This window comes from Semicossyphus pulcher, unplaced genomic scaffold, assembly GCF_022749685.1.
Source record: "Semicossyphus pulcher isolate SPU_LCO1_2020_fin unplaced genomic scaffold, fSemPul1.0.p SCAF_15, whole genome shotgun sequence".
In the NCBI taxonomy this organism is placed as follows: Eukaryota; Metazoa; Chordata; class Actinopteri; order Labriformes; family Labridae; genus Semicossyphus; species Semicossyphus pulcher.
In genome coordinates this window covers 21,020,064-21,039,690 of record NW_027211659.1, presented here as the reverse complement: position 1 = coordinate 21,039,690, position 19,627 = coordinate 21,020,064, and the positions used below count along the sequence as shown (strand labels likewise).

At 39.8% G+C, this 19,627-nt stretch overlaps 1 protein-coding gene across 4 annotated transcripts in view; it reads right to left on the bottom strand.

The window, feature by feature from the left end:
- Positions 1 to 19,627, bottom strand: part of pard3bb (par-3 family cell polarity regulator beta b) — a 235,392-nt gene that overhangs the window by 139,268 nt on the left and 76,497 nt on the right. For all 4 annotated transcript variants that reach the window (XM_069662799.1, XM_069662800.1, XM_069662801.1 and 1 more), the window contains exons 8-11: positions 18,686 to 18,938; positions 16,840 to 16,948; positions 15,587 to 15,726; positions 14,166 to 14,294 (exon numbers count right to left, since the gene is read on the bottom strand). In XM_069662799.1, coding sequence (XP_069518900.1) covers positions 14,166 to 14,294; positions 15,587 to 15,726; positions 16,840 to 16,948; positions 18,686 to 18,938 — 631 coding nt within the window. The remainder of the gene's footprint in view (positions 1 to 14,165; positions 14,295 to 15,586; positions 15,727 to 16,839; positions 16,949 to 18,685; positions 18,939 to 19,627) is intronic.

Genomic DNA, 19,627 nt, shown 5'->3' with positions numbered 1-19,627 from the left:
ATTACTTTGTATGTTTGTGTGTGCCAGAAATCCATGAATAATTGAATGTACTTATGTTGTGCATGTGCAGAACTTTAGACTGCCTGTCTATGTGTTTGCATCAATGCTGTGCGAGTCTGTGTGTTTGTTTGCGCGAGTGTGTGTTTGTTTGTGTGGGTCAGCAGTGTCAGGTTTAGACAGTGTTTGTCTGTGGGGATTGTAGGTTTAACAGCGTTAAGCCGACACAAAGTCCTCTACTCTGCAGAAAACTGTTTTCCCTGCTGGAAAAAGCTCTCATCAGACTGACTGTCCAGACCTGATAGGAAGCTCCGCGACCTTCCAAAGAACTTCCCAGAAGAGAAATGTTTGCTACTTTCTATGCATAATTACATTGTCAATTTATTAGTTTCTGAGAATTTGTCCAGAGTAATGTTCATGATTTAGCAAGTTTTCAGTTTTTCCCACCACTGCCGCATTTTTTATTTATCTGATTTAACTGCCCTGCTTTGTTAATTTATGATTTCTTTTTCCTGCACTCAGCACAAGACAGAAATAATGTCAGATTGAATTTACACCGGACGGGTGTTGTTACATTGGAGAAAAGTTTGAAGCAGCAGTTCTCAGCTTGGGGGTCAGGACCACCCATAGGGCTGCGAGATGTTTTATGGAATCTGACAAAAATATGCAAATGTATGTAAAGTTGGTTATCTGGGTGATGAATTCAATTTCCCAAGAAACAATGAATAAGAACAGCCTCCGGGCTTCCTCCCATAATCTACCAGACAAACAAAAGGCCCTTGAGGAAAGTAAAAGAAATCATTATTTGGTGTCAAACCTGACTATTCTGAGGATTATTTACAACCAAGTATATTGAAAGAGAAAGCGCTTTTATCTACTGGCTGAACAAAGAAAAAGCACAAAATTAAACAAGTCTCTTTTTCATTAACTTAAATTGTTTAAAACACAGACGCACACAGGAGTGGACAAGGGCACAAATTGCAAGTGCAAGCTGCAATTTCATGGAAGATTTCTATTATCTCAGCCTCATTGCTATGATAGGTGGCTATATCCGTTTGTAATACAATACAATGATGTGCGCTCATGTGTGGGTTCTCTGGCTGCTGCTATAAAAGGGTGTTTGTATCTTTGCTACATGAACTCTATCAAACCCACCCAGTTATAGAAAAAGCTGTTTGCATAGATGAACTCCCTCATGCCGGTCGTTTAACATTTAAATGGGTTGCCACAATGATGGATCAACAGGACGACACGCTATTAAAAAGACAGCTCAGTGTCTGTCCATGTGCTAGAATGAGTATGTGTTTTATTAAACTGAGCCGTGTGTATAAAAGATGGAAAGAAATGTTATGCTGAAATGAGCTTAAGCAGTCAACTAAAACACACAAACACATAAAATAGTGCCCCTTAATTCATCCCTAAAGCCCAGATGAACTGTAAGGCAGAGGGAGAGATAAAAAAAGATAAAAATGAGGGAGGAGATAAGAGGATTTTAGTTGTGTGAATAATATTGGAGGTATACTTTTATAATCTGCTATAAACTTTATTGTCATTATATTATAGGACACCTGCTTTCTGAAACATGGTCTTTTAATGAGAGCTGTTGCAGATGCCCTTCTACCCAGCCATGCAGAGAAACTGAACGTGTGTGTGTGTGGAAAGTCCCATACAGTGGAAATGACTACCCGAGGACCCATTTTACAAGGCCAAACAACAGTAGCCGCTGTGCTTAAATGTGGCAGTAGGCGTGTGAACACACACACAGACACACAAATGACTAAGGTAAGTACTCAGAGGAAAGAAAAAAACTGACGTAATGGGCTTTGCTTTTGACTTAATTCTCCCGTCACTGACTACTCAGGATCCCATCCCTGTTGTCAGATCCCCCACTCCCTCTCCCACTGTCCCTTAATGGTCAGTGTCAAGGTTGTAGTGGGAGACCCAGAGACCACAATGATAGTGCAAGTGAGGAGCATTTACAACCCAACGGAGGAAGAAAGAGGATGATGAATTGGTTAACAAAGGGACACAGATACAGTACTGTATGTTTTGACTGATAAGGCGACCTCTTTTGTAGTTCAACGAGAACAACACTTTTGTTGTTGTTGCTGTGATGTACAATGTACCCTAGAGCTGCATGTTACAGGTCGACACATGCAGGGCAAGCCGGCCTTCAAGTCCCGTGAACCCCACAGCAGATGTGTGCGGCGCAGGGTTCGTTTTCCAAGGCTACAAGTGGTCAGGGGCGGTCACTTTGTAATATGGGGTCATGGTGCGCGCTGGGCAGCCTTCTGTTCATGTGTCAAAGCTCACTACATGAGCACCGAATCGTTTCTTGGCAACATTTTGCAAATCCTTGCTGTTGTCTTGACACCATTGGACACATAAAAGGGGATCTTCTACAGAGAATTCTTAGCGCAGACTTAAATTATTTGATGAAATGTGATTGTATGTGGTGAGTGGGTGTGGTAACAACGGGTTATAGGAGCAGAACTGAAAGTGTTTGAAAGGGCATGCGGATGTGCATATGCAGAAGGAAGGTGAAGACACGAAACATAGGCTTGTTCAAACTTGGCAGATTGTGTGTATGTGATATTGACAGAGGAAGTGTTGTACTATTTACCAATCATCTTGAATTCTTGACTCTACACCCACCAGGTTTTATCTAATGCAGGCCAAGAGTTCAAATACATTTCCCATTTGTATTCACATAGCCACAGCCAGGCCAGCATTGTACATTTGATCTTAAAAATCAAATCATACATTTTGTTCCACTGTTATCCATCTTTACTTTGTCGGCCATTGCTGATTTTTATGACCCTCTTCAAGCTCTAAAAGAAGAGTGTAAAACAGCAATTTTTTGTTTCTTGGTAGACAAAATTTAAATAAAATAGTTTAAACCCCTGTGAGGAGTTTTTTGATGGTTATGAAACAGCCTGAAATGAATTCTAGTTACTCTATATAACCTACAAAAGTAAACCAGACCATCAGCGACAAGACTGATTATTTGTATATAGTTATTCTAATGACTGAAACAGCTGGCGGGGAAAAGGTGTCAAACGAAGTCATAAACTGCACGCTGCCTTGTTTACATTTCCAAGGCAAAAGTTTAAAGTGAGTGATACACATGACTGATTTTTTTTTTTAGATTTTTTTGTTAAAAACCACCACTTAAGCATGTACAGGACAAAATCAGCAAAGAGATCAGAGGTACGGCTTTTTCCACAGGGGGCGTCAAAATCAACACAAACTGAAAGTTCCTCACAGACCTTTAACAAAACTGTTCCAAAATAAAATTGTTACAACGACGTTAATAAGTAATCTTCAGAGGTGCTGGGAGGTTGATTATTGTTTGCCTTTGGATAGAGGCCAACTGCCCCTGTTTGCCACTCTTTGTGCTAAATTAAGTTTGATGGCTGATTTAACAAAATGTCACTCTTTAAACTGACAATCTCGAAGATTTCAGTTTTGTTCTCCTGGGCGCCCCCTAATGGCAATACATGATTGCAGGAGGACACTTTTTCCAGACGTCTACAGTTGGTTCCCTTTGTCACGGTTGTAACTCTTGATTTTCCTCGCTGACGGTCGCTTTCCTTTTTAGACTGTTTGCCTTCATCTGAGCGTCGAATTTGTTTCATTTTCTTTGGATTTTTATATTTGTTATATTTGTAGTCATCGCTTGTTTGTTCAGCCATAGTAGATAAGTGTTTGCTCGCAACATTTTCAGAAACCAGAAATGTGGCCGCTTAGCTCCGTCTACCCTCTCTGGCAGACCAACCACTGCTGGGTAATGAAAAACGCGTCACTAACTGGCCGTCACTTATGATTTTTTCTGTGAATGTTGACACAGACACCCAGTCCGTAACAATACTATATAACGCAAATGCAAAGGCTTTCATCAGTGGGTCATAGGCTCTATCACCATTGTGTTTCCTCATTCGGCAATAGATAGTGACTTAGCAGATATTTATTTACATGAAAATCTTCGACATCACTTTGGATTCCTTTTCATTCATATTTCTATCAACTAAACTGTTGCTTTTACTTTGAACAAAACCTTTGTTTGGTAACACGTCTCGCTTTGACAATACCAATGCTGTTCCCCGCTGTCTTGAACCCACAACTGACATGAATGTGTGTGTGTGACACTTGTGTGCTGAGGGCTTGAAGACACAGCAGCGACTTTAGACGATAGGCTGACGAAAGAGCTGATAAACCTTCAATAAACAGCGGAGAGATGTGAGATGAGACAGAGCCAGATCGAGAGAGAGAACAGAGACATGATACCCTTCTCAGCTGCTCTCCGCTGGGATGATGGCAGCTCCTGCAGAGACACCAAGCTGCCAACGAGTATGTGTGTGCATGTGTGTGTATGTGCATACATAGGTCTCTGAGGGTGTAACAGATGGGGGATCTACTGTAGTGATTCTGTGAGGTCACATTGGTGACGATATCAGCGAGATGTAACACACATACACACAAAGACAAAAACACAACAGACTGCAAAGGAGTGTGCACACACACACACACACACACACACATGCGCGCACACACGACCACGCACACACATGCGCGCACACACAAAGAGGCTGCAGCAGTGATGGATGAGGGATAATCAGAATGAAGAAACTGTTCAATAAAGTTGTTTTGTTTTGAATGTGCTCTGTCACCAGCTGCCAACTGTTTACTGATTTAATATGTCAGTGTGTGTGTGAGGAGCATCTGGCTCTAAGGAGAATGTTTCCTGTCGTAGAAAAAAAAAGGACAGATAGAAGACAGTCTTTCAGCTCATGGCATCCTGGATGCCAAAAACAGAGCTACACAAATAGCTCGATGGAATCACACTTAAACCTTTCATTCAATCCTCAGTATTAACAGCCAGAACATGCTTGTGAATGGAATATTTGCATATTCTCATCCATTGTGTAATGTTGTGCTACATAACTTTTTATTATTTGTGTGTTTAAGTTAAGGTAGATGTTGATGAATGAAACAAAATGCTGTAATTTTCTTTTGTCTTCATCTGGTCTACTCCTGTTTCTCGAAGTGTCCTTCCGCTAAAGAACAATATTTAGCTTTTTATTACTTTACTTGGATGTTTGAGCTGCACTGTGCAGAGGGATATACAGTATTTGCAGAGAGCGACACAGTTTGTTTTAAAGTGTACCTGCTAAAAGGAAGAAAGTCTGTGCTAACCTCAAATCTAATTTCAAGAAGTTTGTGCACGAACGGTATTTATGACTTCAAAACTAGTTTGTAGGCCTATCGTGGTCCACTATGCAAGTACATTTGCTGAGGAGATCGAAAGCCTCCATTGCATAATGTCCACAGTCCACTAATCTATATGCTTTTACCTGAACTGTGACATTTTAACTTTTGTGTGTTATAGTAGGGCTGTACCCCAATCAGATTTCTTTAAGTTGGATTTGGCCGTTCAATACAAAGATTCGACTATTTATTTTCTTTTATATAACAGTGTTTGGGGGGAGGGGAATATGGACAGATCGCGACATTATTGAGCCAGGTACAGAGCAAAAGAAACACACACAGGTCTGTGATCTCTCTTCAGTTGACTAAAAGTGCATGTCACGGAAATCCCCGGAAATGTTGTCTGTACCTCAGTACCATTGTAAATGAGGGTTCTCCCTCGAAGTGTTTTCCAAGGATTTAAATAAGACCATGTCTACATGTACATGGGTATTTTTCAAAACGTAGCCACACAAAAAACAGTTTCGGTCAAAACACTCAGGCCAGGGTGACGACTTTTAGAAACTCAGTTTCCACGGAGACGTGTATACGGGGTAAACAGCGCTTTAGGCTCGTGACATCAGGCTGTGCACCATTATCTCTTTTGTAAGGCATCACAAATGAGGCGACATTCCTTGCAAAATGTCAGACATGACAAAAACAGCGATGCATCTAACCTTGCTAAAAGGGCTTTTTCCATGTTTAAACATATATGTACAGTTACTCGTCCACTATATTGATATATTGTCCCCCTTCCTCAATGCGCCATTCAAGCCCGCCAGGTAGTCTTCTGGCAATAGATTTTTTCAGACTTTTGACTTTTTGGCCGTGATTTTCTTTTTCTTTTTTGCACAACTGGGTTATATCACCGCCTGTTGGTGTGGCATTCTCATGACAGCGTTTCTCTTGCGTTTTAGTTTGGACGGTGATTTTTTGATAACCGTGCTTGTGTGGATGGAGTTTTAATTTTTTTCGTAAACGAAGGAGGGAAAAACTGCGTTTTAAAAAATACCTGTGTACGTGTAGACATGGCCTAAATAAATAATGATAACGATGATGATAACTTTTTAGGGAAAAAAACAACAAAGAAAACCTTTTCATAGATTTCAAATTAAGTTAACTACCGATTGCATTGCCAAAGTAACACTAAGTATATTTTCTATTATTCTCTTTTCTTTAGGAACAAGAGAACGAGTCGGGAAAGATAGGTGTGAAATGTCTGGAAGCAGAAAAAGAGCATCTTTGTTTCAAACATTAGTTTAAAGGCTCTAGCCAACTCAGCAGGCGTATGCTTGTCCATGTGTGAAGAGAATGACTGAAAAACTGCCTTTTATGTTGTATGTGCGAATGATTGTGAGTATGTGTGCACAAAATACCTTAACAGAGAGCCAACACAGCAGGTGGATGTATGCTTGTTATATTGTGGAATTTGCATGAATTGAATCGTATGTCACAGAAAAAAATGACTTTGACTGTGTGTGTGTGTGTGTGTGTGTGTGTGTGTGTGTGGGTGTGTGTGTAGAGGTGGTGTAATGTCTTTGTTCTACAGCGAGCACAGACATTAGCAGACAACACCAGATGGTGGGCTAAAATGAGACAACGGAAGAGGGGGAGGAGAAGATAGACAAGATCCTTCCATCATTTCATCACCATCCTTCTTCTGTTTCCTCTGTTAACACAAACAAGCTGGCGTAAACCTTCAAATCAAATCAGAAAAAATAAATCAGAAACTGGAGCCGCATCACTGTTTAAAGTCTGTTGGAACATGGGAGAAAATGTTTGGGAACTGTACATAATGTTTTTATAAAAGACATCTTGAGATATGATGAACAGTGGTAGCCATCTGCATCCTGACATCCATACTGCCTGCAAAGGACATGTTTCTGCTTTTGATGCTCGTATAACTTTACTTCCTGGTAGTTAAAAAACCTCTACAGAGGAAGAAAGGACAGACTGAATGTTTGTCTGCCTGTCTGTCATTCTCCATTTCTCAGCAATCCTTTATCTGATCGACTCCGATCCCACAGGAGCACAGTCAGAGAGTGTGAAGGTGTTAGGATGACAATTTAAAGTTATCATTAAAAGTAAACATTAAGCTGATCTCGACCTCTCCAGTGAGCCTGCTGCTCAGATGAATACGTGAAACATACCAGCCAATAAGGTGCCTTTTTCTCAACATCTTATTATATGAGCAACTTAAAACTTGGCAGATGTGTTGCTTTGGATACACAACATGTTTGAGCTTCCAATAAACAAGCGGGACAGTGCATCGCTGAGCTTTATGCTTTAGTGCAGTGGGGCTGTTGATACAAACACTATGACATGTCAATATGCATGCACACAAAAACAAATATAAACTACACATATCTTTATATCTGAAGCCAGAGGCCATGCAATCGTCCCGTTCCACTGCACTAGTTTAACAACTGATGGGAAATGGAAATTTTGTCTTAGCAAATCAATAAAAAGATGTCTGTGCATGGCAGAAAAAAATATATATATACGTACATACTGTATATATAAACAAATTGACACTTTATAATGACCTCCCAAGAAAGTAAAGGCAACCATCCATGTCACAAGGGTGTATGTAAGGATTTGAAACAAATGAAAGTCAACAGGGAAATAATTCCACCCAGACATTTTATAACAAAATAACCACCAAAGTAAGCAAAGACATACACCTGCACAAAAACTATATGGGCTCACTGCCAACTGCAAACCAGATGTTCGGGAGGACAGTAACAAACCAGAGCTGCAAGATTGTGCGAGAATATTGCAACAGGAAAGTAATAAAAACACTATAATATAAAAAGACCTGCCTAAACCTGGCCGACTCTGCAGAGGCAAGAGCAACAACACTGGAACAGTTGTGTGGAAGCTTGTGTGAAAACCAGGAAACTATGCCATTCTGTGAGGTGCGATAATACATCCAGGCTTATGCTTGAATCTGAGGAGTGGGAAAATACAAACATAGCTTGAAATGTGTTAATCTACACGCCCCATACTTTTATACTTTCTATACACGCTGTCTACCGAAAGAAGTTTATTACATGAAAACACTTTTACAATCAGATAAAGACTAAGCAATAACACAGCACATCTCAGACCACAGCCTATGTGCTTGATGATTACTCTTTCAGAGCGATATATATATATTTAAATTCATTAAAAGTTGCAAGCAACAGCTTAGACAAAGCCTAGCCAAGGCCTAATTTTGAAGAAACTGGACAAGAATGTGTCCCAAGCCTTTTCCTTTCGTCTTTGTTGCTCCCACCAAGGATGCATTAGTAACCAAAGGAAAAATGACGCGAGAAAAATTTGAAAAAATTAAGACTTTAAATGACGAGCAGCAGTGTTTTCAATCTGTAACATGTCATCCGTTTAACAACAACCCACAGTCTGTATTTAAACTGTATACTATTTCCTGATTAGAGCAGGAACCATTGCAACTGGCCTATTGTTTAAAATTATTATTCACTGGCTTCTGTTTTTATTTCAAGGGTTAGTTAGTTTGTTTGAAGTGGGGTTGTATGAGATACTTATCAATAGTAAGTGCACGACATACAGCGGATGCTGGTCAGCACGGCCCGGTGTTTGGAAACTGACCGGAGTGCCGGCACGGATGCTAGGCTATATGCCGCTGCAAATAGGGTCAATTCCACACGTTATTTATCCACTTATAAGGACGTCCCTCCTACAAATCAATAGTGGTATTGATTGTACACTATATTTGAATAATTCACTGCGTTTCACTTTTCAGTAAGAAAGCCTCTTTATTTGGCACTACATTAACCAGAGAACACAGAGGAGATACTTTTACAGATGAGACTGGCTGACAGAGAGGCAGAGAAACTTCTGCAGTTGTTTGGTGAGTTGTTTCATTCATTTATTTGGCACTAGCTTTCCTGATGGTTAGGTAGAGTATTGCTTTTCAGCAAGAGTCCAAGAAGAACTATTTGAAACTTACAAAGATGAATGTGACTCCAGACTCTGCTACTTTACCTGCCTAACACACACAGAGTATGAGTATGTTGTTAATGTAAAAAAAGGATGTTGATTTAGCTGTTAAGATTTCTGTTAATTAAATAAATATTTTAAATTGCGGTAACCGGTCTGTGGCGTCTGAAAGACCACTTTTAATTCCTTTTCACAAGGACCAATAAAAGGAGTTGCCATTTATTTGGGGTTTTTTTATTGTTATTTTTTGGCCTTTGTCTTTATTCGATAGGATTGTTGATAGAGTCATAAATGTAGGAAGAGAGAGCAGGGACGACATGAAGCAAAGGGCCGAAGAACAGAGTTGAACCCGGGGCCGCTGCTTCGAGGACTGAGCCGGACTGAACACTGGGCATGGGATTTAACATTTTCCCTTTTCTTTTATCATTGTGTTGATATGCCGTTTGGCTTTAGCATTGGAACTTTTCCTTTTGGGTATTGTATTTAGCATTATACTTTTATTTCTACACGTGGCTGGTTTATTTCTTGTTTGGGAGAGGGCTCTCCCTGAGCTCCAGGCAATAAAAACACTAAACAAACAGACTTGTCCTACTCTTCATCAAGGTTTATGTTTACACCCCTCTCTCTTAGAACAAGTTGGGATTGTAACTAGGGATGAGTCATTATTTTCTCATTTCATTTTTGCAACTATCGTCTTGTCCAAAAAAAACATAAACCAGTACTGAGTGGAAAAGAACCCATTCTCGGGCTGCAACAACAGCAGTGTGTCAGAGCCTACCAAGGGGAGCTCATTAACAACATAACAGCAGATTTCAGACACTGCCTTCATAGTATTTAATCTGAGTCATTGTACACAGAGGAACGCTTTAGCACCAGCATGGGTGGCTGTAAATTCTACAAATCGAGTTTCAAAATGACCACAAGCCACAAAACTAATTGTAATGGAAGAAGTGAAAGGAGATAGAAACAGAGGACAGTGTGATGTAGGACAGAGTCAGGAGGAGCACTCCGTACAAATCTGATGTTTTCATATAAGAAATCAGAAAAAATGGCTTCAATCCCAATTTGGACTGGTAAAACATGAGACTCGGCTGATATAGGAGGTTGGTTAGGCATAGAACTAAACAAAAAAGGAACAGGGGGTATCTTTGAATGTGGGTCCAAGTGTGCCCTGGACATTTTGAGTGGTATTGCGCATAAAATGATCCATCTCTAGTGGTAACACAGACATACATATTCTTATAGCACCACACTAGACATGTAGAAAAGTCGATCAAGAGGTGAGTAACAGCTTCACTGTGACGAAATACAAGTGCAGAGAGGAATTCTATAGGGTCACACTGTCTGTCAGGGTAAGAGGGTAAGCCCAAGAGAGACACTCAGGGAAAGAAAGGCAGACAGAGAAAAGTCTGTTAATTGAAATACCATTCACAGAAAAAAAGTAAAATATTAGTCTCACACAAAATTCACCAGCCATGCTAATTACAGCACTCGCAAGAGTAAGTTTATACACTAACTAATATCCTTTCTTCTTTTCTTTTCATCTAGAAACACCAAAACACCAAAAGGCAACACTTTTTGCTACCATTCTCGTCTGCAGGCTTATATCTTTCTCAGTCCTCATATCATCATCCTCAACATCCATCCACACACACATGATCCACCCTCACACTCATCATCTACCTAGATTCATATATTCAAGCTAAGCTAAGCGTGCCTATGAGGAACTGCACTCCTAACCCATGTCATTTATCAGTTCTCTCACTAAACTGCAATAAATAGTAATCCATCCATTTTTTCACACTCATTCTTCATTTCTGGGTGGTGGGCCTGAAGCCTCATCAGTCTGCCTTTCCACCAACAAATCTCCTCCATACATCTTCCCACGACATCTGTCCTGTTTTGTCAGTACATCATTTGCATTTCATGTATATAAATTCAGCAACAACAGCAGAAACTCCAATTCTCACATTCAAAAAATGTATTGGGGAATCCCCAACACCATAAAATGCACCATAAACCTCCGATGCTGGCCTGGAGGTGGAATGAGTTTGCCCCACCATTCCACCTCTGTGCAATTTGCCCCAATAATATTTGAAATTGACGCCATAGCTGTGGAGAAAGTTGTACAAAAATCTCGTGGTTTAGCCCATTCTACATTCCTACAATACCCAGCATTCACTGCGCCCCTCCCTCAGAAAGGAACGGCCCAGCGAGAGACGCTGGAGTGAAATACAATCGTTTTCATTGCAGGCAATGGGTCAGAGAGGTACAGAATCCGAAATACGACGAGAATATACCAGTGGATCTTCTAAAAAAAACCCTTCAGAATTACATTTCAAACCTGACTATTTTGATTGAGACATGCCTCAGTTATAAATGTGGAATGTTTGGGAGGGAAAGCAGGAGACCAGGGAGCGTTTCAAGGCACCTCATGGAACAAATGATTACATTTTACGGTATGTGGGTTTTTAAACTAAACACTGCAGACATCGGAGTCGGGCATCCTAGATTGAGGAAGTGTAGTTGAGCGAGCTACATAGTCTGGCGGAGGTTTTCCAGGGCCCATTGGAGAAGCGAATAGCGTCCTCCAAAGGCACAGAGCAAAATTGTATTTTTTTCCCTCCCATAATGGTAGTAGCTCCCCATGATAGCATGATAGGACTGAGGTTGATAATCAGTGAACTGATCCTTTAATACGTCAATAAAAAAGTAATTATCTCAAATTAAATCTTAAATCATTTGGATTATTTCAAGAAACAAATATTATGGCGATGATGAGGCTCCATGATGTTATCATCAATACACTTCAATAAGCCTGTTTTTTCTGCCTTCGCTGTTCAGTCAGGTAAATCATTTCTTCTTACTTTTTTTTTTTTTCTTGCAATGACTTCTAGGGCCTGTTTCATCGTTCCTACGTACTGTTACTGACTCTGTTAGGTCTTGAAGGTCCTTTGCTGGGCAAGTCAAACTTGTCATTGTAACTTATTTTAATTAATTTGAGTTTGCGATGGAATCTCCTTCTTTTGTTGCGAACTGTGTGCTGGTTGTAACAATGACTGACAAAAAAAAATAAATGCATTTCACTGCTTACACACACACACACACACACAGACCAGCAGTGTCCTTGAATCACTGGTTTGTGCCGCTCTCCAAATAGAGGAAACAACAGAGAAGTGTACCTTTGGGAGACATTGTCGTGCATTGTTTTCTATGCTGAAGGACAGAACTAAAACTTTACTTTTCTTAATGCGAACAAGCGAGTGTGTCTGAGTGAGCGTGTGTATGAATAATACTGGTCCAAAGGGAGGTCAGTATCCTGAATGGCTGACTTAAGTTTTATGTCAAATAACTCAAAACAGTTTGTAAACTGTTGTCGGAAAGTGGCCAACAGATAAAATGTGTGCTAGTGCGTAAAAAGTGTGCTAATAAGTCATCAGGGTAAAATGAACACAGGTTTGGTTCCTTAAAAAGGAGCCCTCTGCATTTGCTTTTGTTGTGGTTCCTCTGCACTAGCAAACCTGTCGATGAAACTTCGGTGAAGCTTGAGAACCTGAAGGCAATTTTGCCAATCACAGTGTTTTGTAAATGAAGATATGATTTTAGATTTCAAAATTGAATCAATTCATTTACTGATTTTCAACTTTTCGGGAAGCAATCTTTGTATCTGAGTGATGTAAATCAATTCCACAATGAAACCTAGGAGCGTGAGGAGCTTAGTGCCAGGACTTTTTTTGCTTGTTTTAAGATAGTAGAGAAAAATGAGGACGACTACTGTAGTCCAGATGAACACTTGGTAAGCGCCCAAAGAACACTGCCATAGAGTTCAGACATGCGTACATGGAGACACTCAGGTCACAATACTACACTCACAAATGGTCCTAAATGTTAACACATTGACACACTCCGGCATATTACTCCTTTTCCTGACAGAATTTCCTATGGGGCTCAGAGCTGCATGCATGTGTGTGTGTGTCACTTCCTGGCAGCCGTTGAGGAAACATAAGTTGATATGAGCGGAAAGAGACACAAAGTGGAAAAGAAACACAAAAGGCAACATTAAAAGAACAAAATACACTAAGTGATGGCATAAAAGGAACCTATGAAAAGTGATTTGATGAGAAGAGACAAACAAAAAGGGTTAAAAGAAATGAAGATAAATCTTGCATGAACCTTGGGGAACCTCTATATTAAAAAGCAAAACCTTTCAAAAAAAAGGGAAGGCTGAAGAGCCACAGATTTACTATACACATGTGAAAGCAGATGGGAAATAAGGCAATATTTCTATATTTCAGAATGAGTTAATGTGTTGTTGAGCAAACAGCATCAGGCATGTGATTGTCAGGAAATAACAAAATGAGAAAATAAAACAAATGCAGCTTTAAGTGGAAAATATGAACAGAGCTATAATTAAGATGGAAGCATGCACAGAGTTGATCATGCAGAGTGAGAATGAAGAAAAAAGCATAGAAAACTGAAAAAGGATGAATAAAATAAGTGTTTATTGATCAAAACAGAGTTGAAAATCCGCAGAAATAAAAAAGAAAATGTGGCAATGAAAGACTGGCACATAATATAACCAATATCAATGTAAAGCTTTACAATTGGCTCACTCAGTTTAATCAGAATGGAGTTCTATTTATACCCTTATATTACACGATTGCTTGGTGAGTTTTAAGAGATGACATTTCAATGACATTTTGGGATATTGTCCTACAGACTGCTCAGTTGTGCATCATCCAGGCAAGCCTGTTGATTGGACCAAACATTGCAATATTAAAGTGAGTTAAAATTTGAAAATGAAAACTGGTGATGCAGTTGTGTGTGTGCCTGTCTTTCTGGCTGCCTTGTTAGAGAAATAAGTAATAAACTATTATCCTTACAACTAGCCACTGACTTAGCAATCAAGCAGAAAATATTGTTTTATAGACTGATAATACAGCATTGTGATTGGTTCTTACCATCTCTCGTGGCAGGAACATGTCCTCCTGCCGCAGAACCACAAGACACACACTCTCTCCCTGGCGTGTGCTGCGTAGCATACACACCAACTCCTCTTGTCCCACACCTGTGATATCCACACCATTGACCTAAAAGAAACACAAATCAAGTCAAAACCAAGTGGCAAGCTCCGATGTTGAACATGAGGCTGGCTCCAGAAAACAAGAAATAACATTACAGCAGATGGGAAAATGCCAATTTTTACAGCAAAAAGAAACATGTTTATAGCCTGGTACAAAAAACAAATCATTTTATTGTTCAAGATAACTGCACGGGGGGTAAATCTTTTTATAACACACTTGTTTTAATTATATTAAGCCTTAAATCATAGGGGCTGGCTCACTTGAGTGACTGGTGGATCCCGCTGGCTGTCTGCTAGACGTCAACACTGATACACAGTCACTGAACTAAACTCTGCCTGTTTGTGTTGTTGGAGCCTTTTGGGGATTTTTTCATTCAAAATTTGGACTAATAATGTGGCCTCCTGTGAGTTTATGGAACTATCTGGCCGTGCAAGAAGTCATAAATAAATGTAAATTTTTTTTTTTTTTTTTTTTTTTTGGCCTTTGGCTTTATTTATAGGACAGCTGAAAATAGACAGGAAATGTCGGGAGTAGAGAGTGGGGGATGACATGCACCAAATGATCGGCAGACCGGGTGCCGAACCCGCGATCAGTGCGACGAGGACTGTAGCCTCTGTACATGGGGCGCCTGCTCTATCGACTGAGCTTAACAGCGCCCCAATAAATGTATATTTTTAGCACTAAGTAGCAGGTCATCCCTGGCTTGTTAGCCTATTCAGTGTTTTTCAAACATTTATATAATCGTCAGCCAGTAAACAGGAGTCAGAAGTTTACAGCGGACCGCTGTGATGCGAAGACCAGTTATTATAAGTTTCCCAGTACGTGTCGTTCACCCACCGCTATCTCACCGGGCGAGCAAGCGGTGAGTCCACTACATCTTTAGTCTGATAAATAAACACCTGCTGTCATTCACCAACACAAAAACAATTACCTCAGTGGGAAACGCAAATAAACTAGCTTATTCACGATCTAATGGATTAGCCACAGACACAGACTGTTTAGCTTTGAAATTTTGTCACTACAGGCTCCAGTAAACCAACATGGCGACGGCCATATTTCAGCTTCATTAATGCAGACGAGAAACCAATGGGTGGCTACTTCCATTATTTACATAGTCTATGGTCAAAACACCACCATTAATTTTTCCCTGACTAATCTTGACCTATTCAATTTGTTTCTAATTTCTTCTTACAATTCACTTATCCTTTGTAGCCTAACATAAAGCACAATACTTCATATAGTAACAACACACACAAGCAGATGTCCCTTTTTTATGTGAAGAGCCAGCTGCTCTGTACCTCCAGTATGCGGTCTCCAGACTGCAGACGTCCATCTTTGACAGCAGCTCCACGTGGCAGTATGTTTTTGACTAGAATGGGACCAGGGCCATGGACTGAAGAATCTCTGGTGACTACAGTAAAGCCAAGACCTTCTGAACCTAGACACACATACATATATACACACAAAGACACAAATAAAATGTGGTTGGGAGGTGAAGTACAATATGCAAGTATATGTAGCACTTCTAGGCCTATATCAACACAGAAATAGCCTCTATAGCTGTTTCTTCCATGCATCTATATTTGTGTTGCACAAGCTTTGAGCATCAAAATCTCCAATCCATCCCCTCCACACACATACACAAACACTAACATCCTAAAGTACTCCTGAGAACTTTAACACAGTGTTGTTGACTCAGCTCCCAACTATACACTCTAAGGTTGATAATTCAAAGCCTTCAGGATATTGTGTGTGTCGCTTTAAACCCTTTAGCTATAGCTGCTGCTACAGTATCTGCAGGTGTGAAGGCTTTAAAACGAGTTCAGGTGTGGGGCAGAGAGGGGAAGAAGGTAAAAGAGGAATGAGTTTAACAGAGCTGAAACAGAAAGTGAATGTTCTGGAAAGAGAAGTGATGAAGATTAAAATAGTAATCAGTAAAGAAACACGTGCACCAAGAGATGTGTGTAACAGCACTCATAAACACGTGTGCATGTACAAAAACGAGCACACACAGACAGAGAGACGAGTTGTGTGTTTTATGGACCTCATTTAGTCTGGTCTCTTTAGCAGAGCCAAGTCAGCAGTTTGGTCTGGTATGAATTCATATCAGCAGAAATGAACAGATCAATAAAGACTTAATAGAGCCTGAAGAGAGGGAATCAGGAAGATGAAGAGAGGAAGGGTGAGAGGAAGGAGAGTCAGCCAGAGAACAGAGAAAGGAAGCTTTACAGGAATAAGCACAATGCTGGGCAAACAGCAGGAGACATAATGCAGGTTTATTATGCATTTTCTGTCATAGGAAAACAAATATAAAGGGTTAAATATGCACATTTAACAAATCATAGCCTGAAAGTGAAAGACATTTTAATAAAGGCACAAAAATAAAGAATTAAAACACTCATAGGCAGTCCAAAACAGTGCAAAGCCACCATTTGCATAAAAAAAAAATCAGAAAGTATAATTTGCAGAACAATTCTGATCTTGGATCTCTCTAAAAGGACACCTGAGTCTGAGTGAGTAAGTATCCATTCTGTAGCCAGGTGTTCCTCACCTTTCTTTAGATCAATCCTCAGTCTACGTCCTCCTCTCTTATTGACAACCAAGTTGGAGAGGGCAGGACTCTTCTTAAGGAGGGGGCTCTCACTCCTTCCCTTCGGTGTCTAGGTTGAGAATGTAGAGCATTTAAGTATTAGTATTTAGTATAAGTGTTAAATAGTATGTATATATTAGCATGAGTCGTAGTATTTTTACTGCACTATAATACTTCTAAAAGTGACAACAGAAAAGAAGGTGTCCATAGCTGCTTATAATTTGAACATTTGAACATTCAAGATGCCCAAAGTTAGAGCATTCTACGTACATCTTTTCTAAACTCTCTACACTTTTGTGTTGCTAAGGCCCCCGTGTCTCTGCAGCATTTTTTTTTAAATTGTTCCCAATGAGGTCAGAGTGTATGCGGCTGCATGCGGCCGCCTAAAGAAAAAGACCCAGCGTCTTTTTTGAGATAGCTCCGTCTTTTTTGTGCGGCCGCTCTGAGCACTTTGAGTTGAAAATCTCTGAACTGGGGCCAATCATTTGGTGCGTGTCGTCCCCTGCTCTCTCCTCCCAACATTTCCTGTCTATCTTCAGCTGTCCTATCAATTAAAAAGGCAAAAAGCCCAACAAATAATATATTTAAAAAAAAAGAAAATATCTGAACTTTTCAGAAAGGCGTTGGTGTCGTCACCGCCGCTTTTTTCAGGCAACCAATCAGATGGGGCACCACTCGTTACCCCGGTATCCACCCAACATGGAGGAGCAACTCCATTTCTGTCTACCCGGAGCTTGATAGAGACAGAAAAGCCCATTTGTGGGAGCAGAACGGCCGTAAACTAAATGTTGCTGCTCTTATCGCTCTACGCTCCCCAGCGCCCTGCCAGCACTTTTCTGCCAGAAAAAGGCGCTATGTGTACACAGGGCCTAAGTAGACTAGCTAACAATTTTTAACATGGAAAATATGAATCAACAAGACAAGGAGAAGTAGATTATTGTACCAAGTCTCTGAAAGATATTGTTTTTGGTTTTCTGTTTGTTTGCAGAACTTTCCTAAACATGCTTTTACTTTATCATTGCATATTCTTTGGAAGATATTAACAAATAAATGTATCAATATTAAGTTAAAAATGATGTGTTTAAACCAAACATACTTTATTTAAATTGAAAACAAAGTATCACAAAAGCCATTAACTCTACTAAATGTATCATATAACAATTTTTTACATGCACACTAGTATCCTGGATTCAATCTGGCATGCAAACTAACGTCTACTAAGTCTATGATGCCGTACTCATGATGCCGTAACATCTGCATGAAGGAATCAGACCTTTTTTTAAAGAGTAAAATAGGATGATAATGAGATGTTGCTTGGTAACTGTTGCTTCTTTGCCAGCTGTTTTAGAATGTTAGACCTTTCACCATGGTGATGCTGATGACACAATTACACAGCTCCACGTGTTGACGACATAGTTACATCTTTACAGGAAAGAAAGCTTTAATAGCCCAGAGGCAGGAAATGAGTTAAAATAAAAACGTAGAAAGAAAATGTTACCACAAGCTGATCATACACGCACATCCCTGACAAAATAAAGTCTTATAAGTTGCACAACACATAAATATAAAAGAAAACTGTGTGGAAATGCTGAGAGCAATTGCCATGGGAAACATTGTAACAAATATCATGGCGTTTGACACATTTGAAATATAACTGATTTCAGTTTATGAACACATTAAGTCGAGATAGTTTAAATGTATATATGTCGTCTAAGAAAGTTGTGCAGAAAGCTACTATTTACCTGTTAAGTTATGAGTTGCTTCTCTCCTATATTTAAACATTTTAACTTGGAGCAGTACGACTTACATTAGCTTCCATCATGGCAGCTTCCTCTGCCAATCGGATGGTTTGATTCTCGGGAGGCTTAAAGACAGGTTTGGCTTTGACAGGTGGAGGTGGGTCTTTGGTCTTGTTGATACGCGGACTGCTGTCGGGACCAGAACTATTGCCAAACAGCTGACCAATCAGACTCTTCTCATAGCGCTCTCTGTTGGAGGAGGGAATTACTTCCAAACGGACGACTGGGGAACGCATTGCCTGGCGGAACACTTCCTGGGCTCTGTGAGGGTGAGCGAGGGGGGAGGAAGACAAAGATAGAGAGAGGTGAGTGGTTGGACAAATAAAGAGAGGGAACAGAGTAAAAAGTTTCTTTCAACAAGTGAGTGGAGTTTTAAGTAAAGTATGAATACCACATATGGCACACCATTAAAACTAAGAGTGCCATTAATCACAATTACAGCCAGTGTGTAGTTATTAATCTTTGACAGACAAAGTAATTATCAAAGGACATATAACTCAATTAGGAGAAAAAATTAATAAAAAAGATACATGGCATAAATCCGATTACAAATGACAAATTAAAAGAGTTCCAATTAATTGTTAACTATAATAAATGGGGTGTTCAATGTTCAAAAAGTGGAATACAAAGCAGGCTATCTCAGGCTAATGTAGCTTTACTGAAATGATTTTGGGTGATCTTTAATTTCAAGACTTTATAGTGTCGCTGTATCTAACAGATATTTTTATTGGCAATGTTTTTTTCACGTTTTAATCAATCCAGTAGGTTTTATAGTTAATTTATCTTCAGCAAGCGACAAGATAAACTGAAGGCAGGACAGAGCAGGAGCTGCAACACAGAACCACGACACCTGCACAGACGGCCATTATAATCTCATGATCTATAAAAGAGATAATTTTGCAGAGAATTAGTTTATATCTGATTACACTAAGTAAGTTAGAGGGACCATT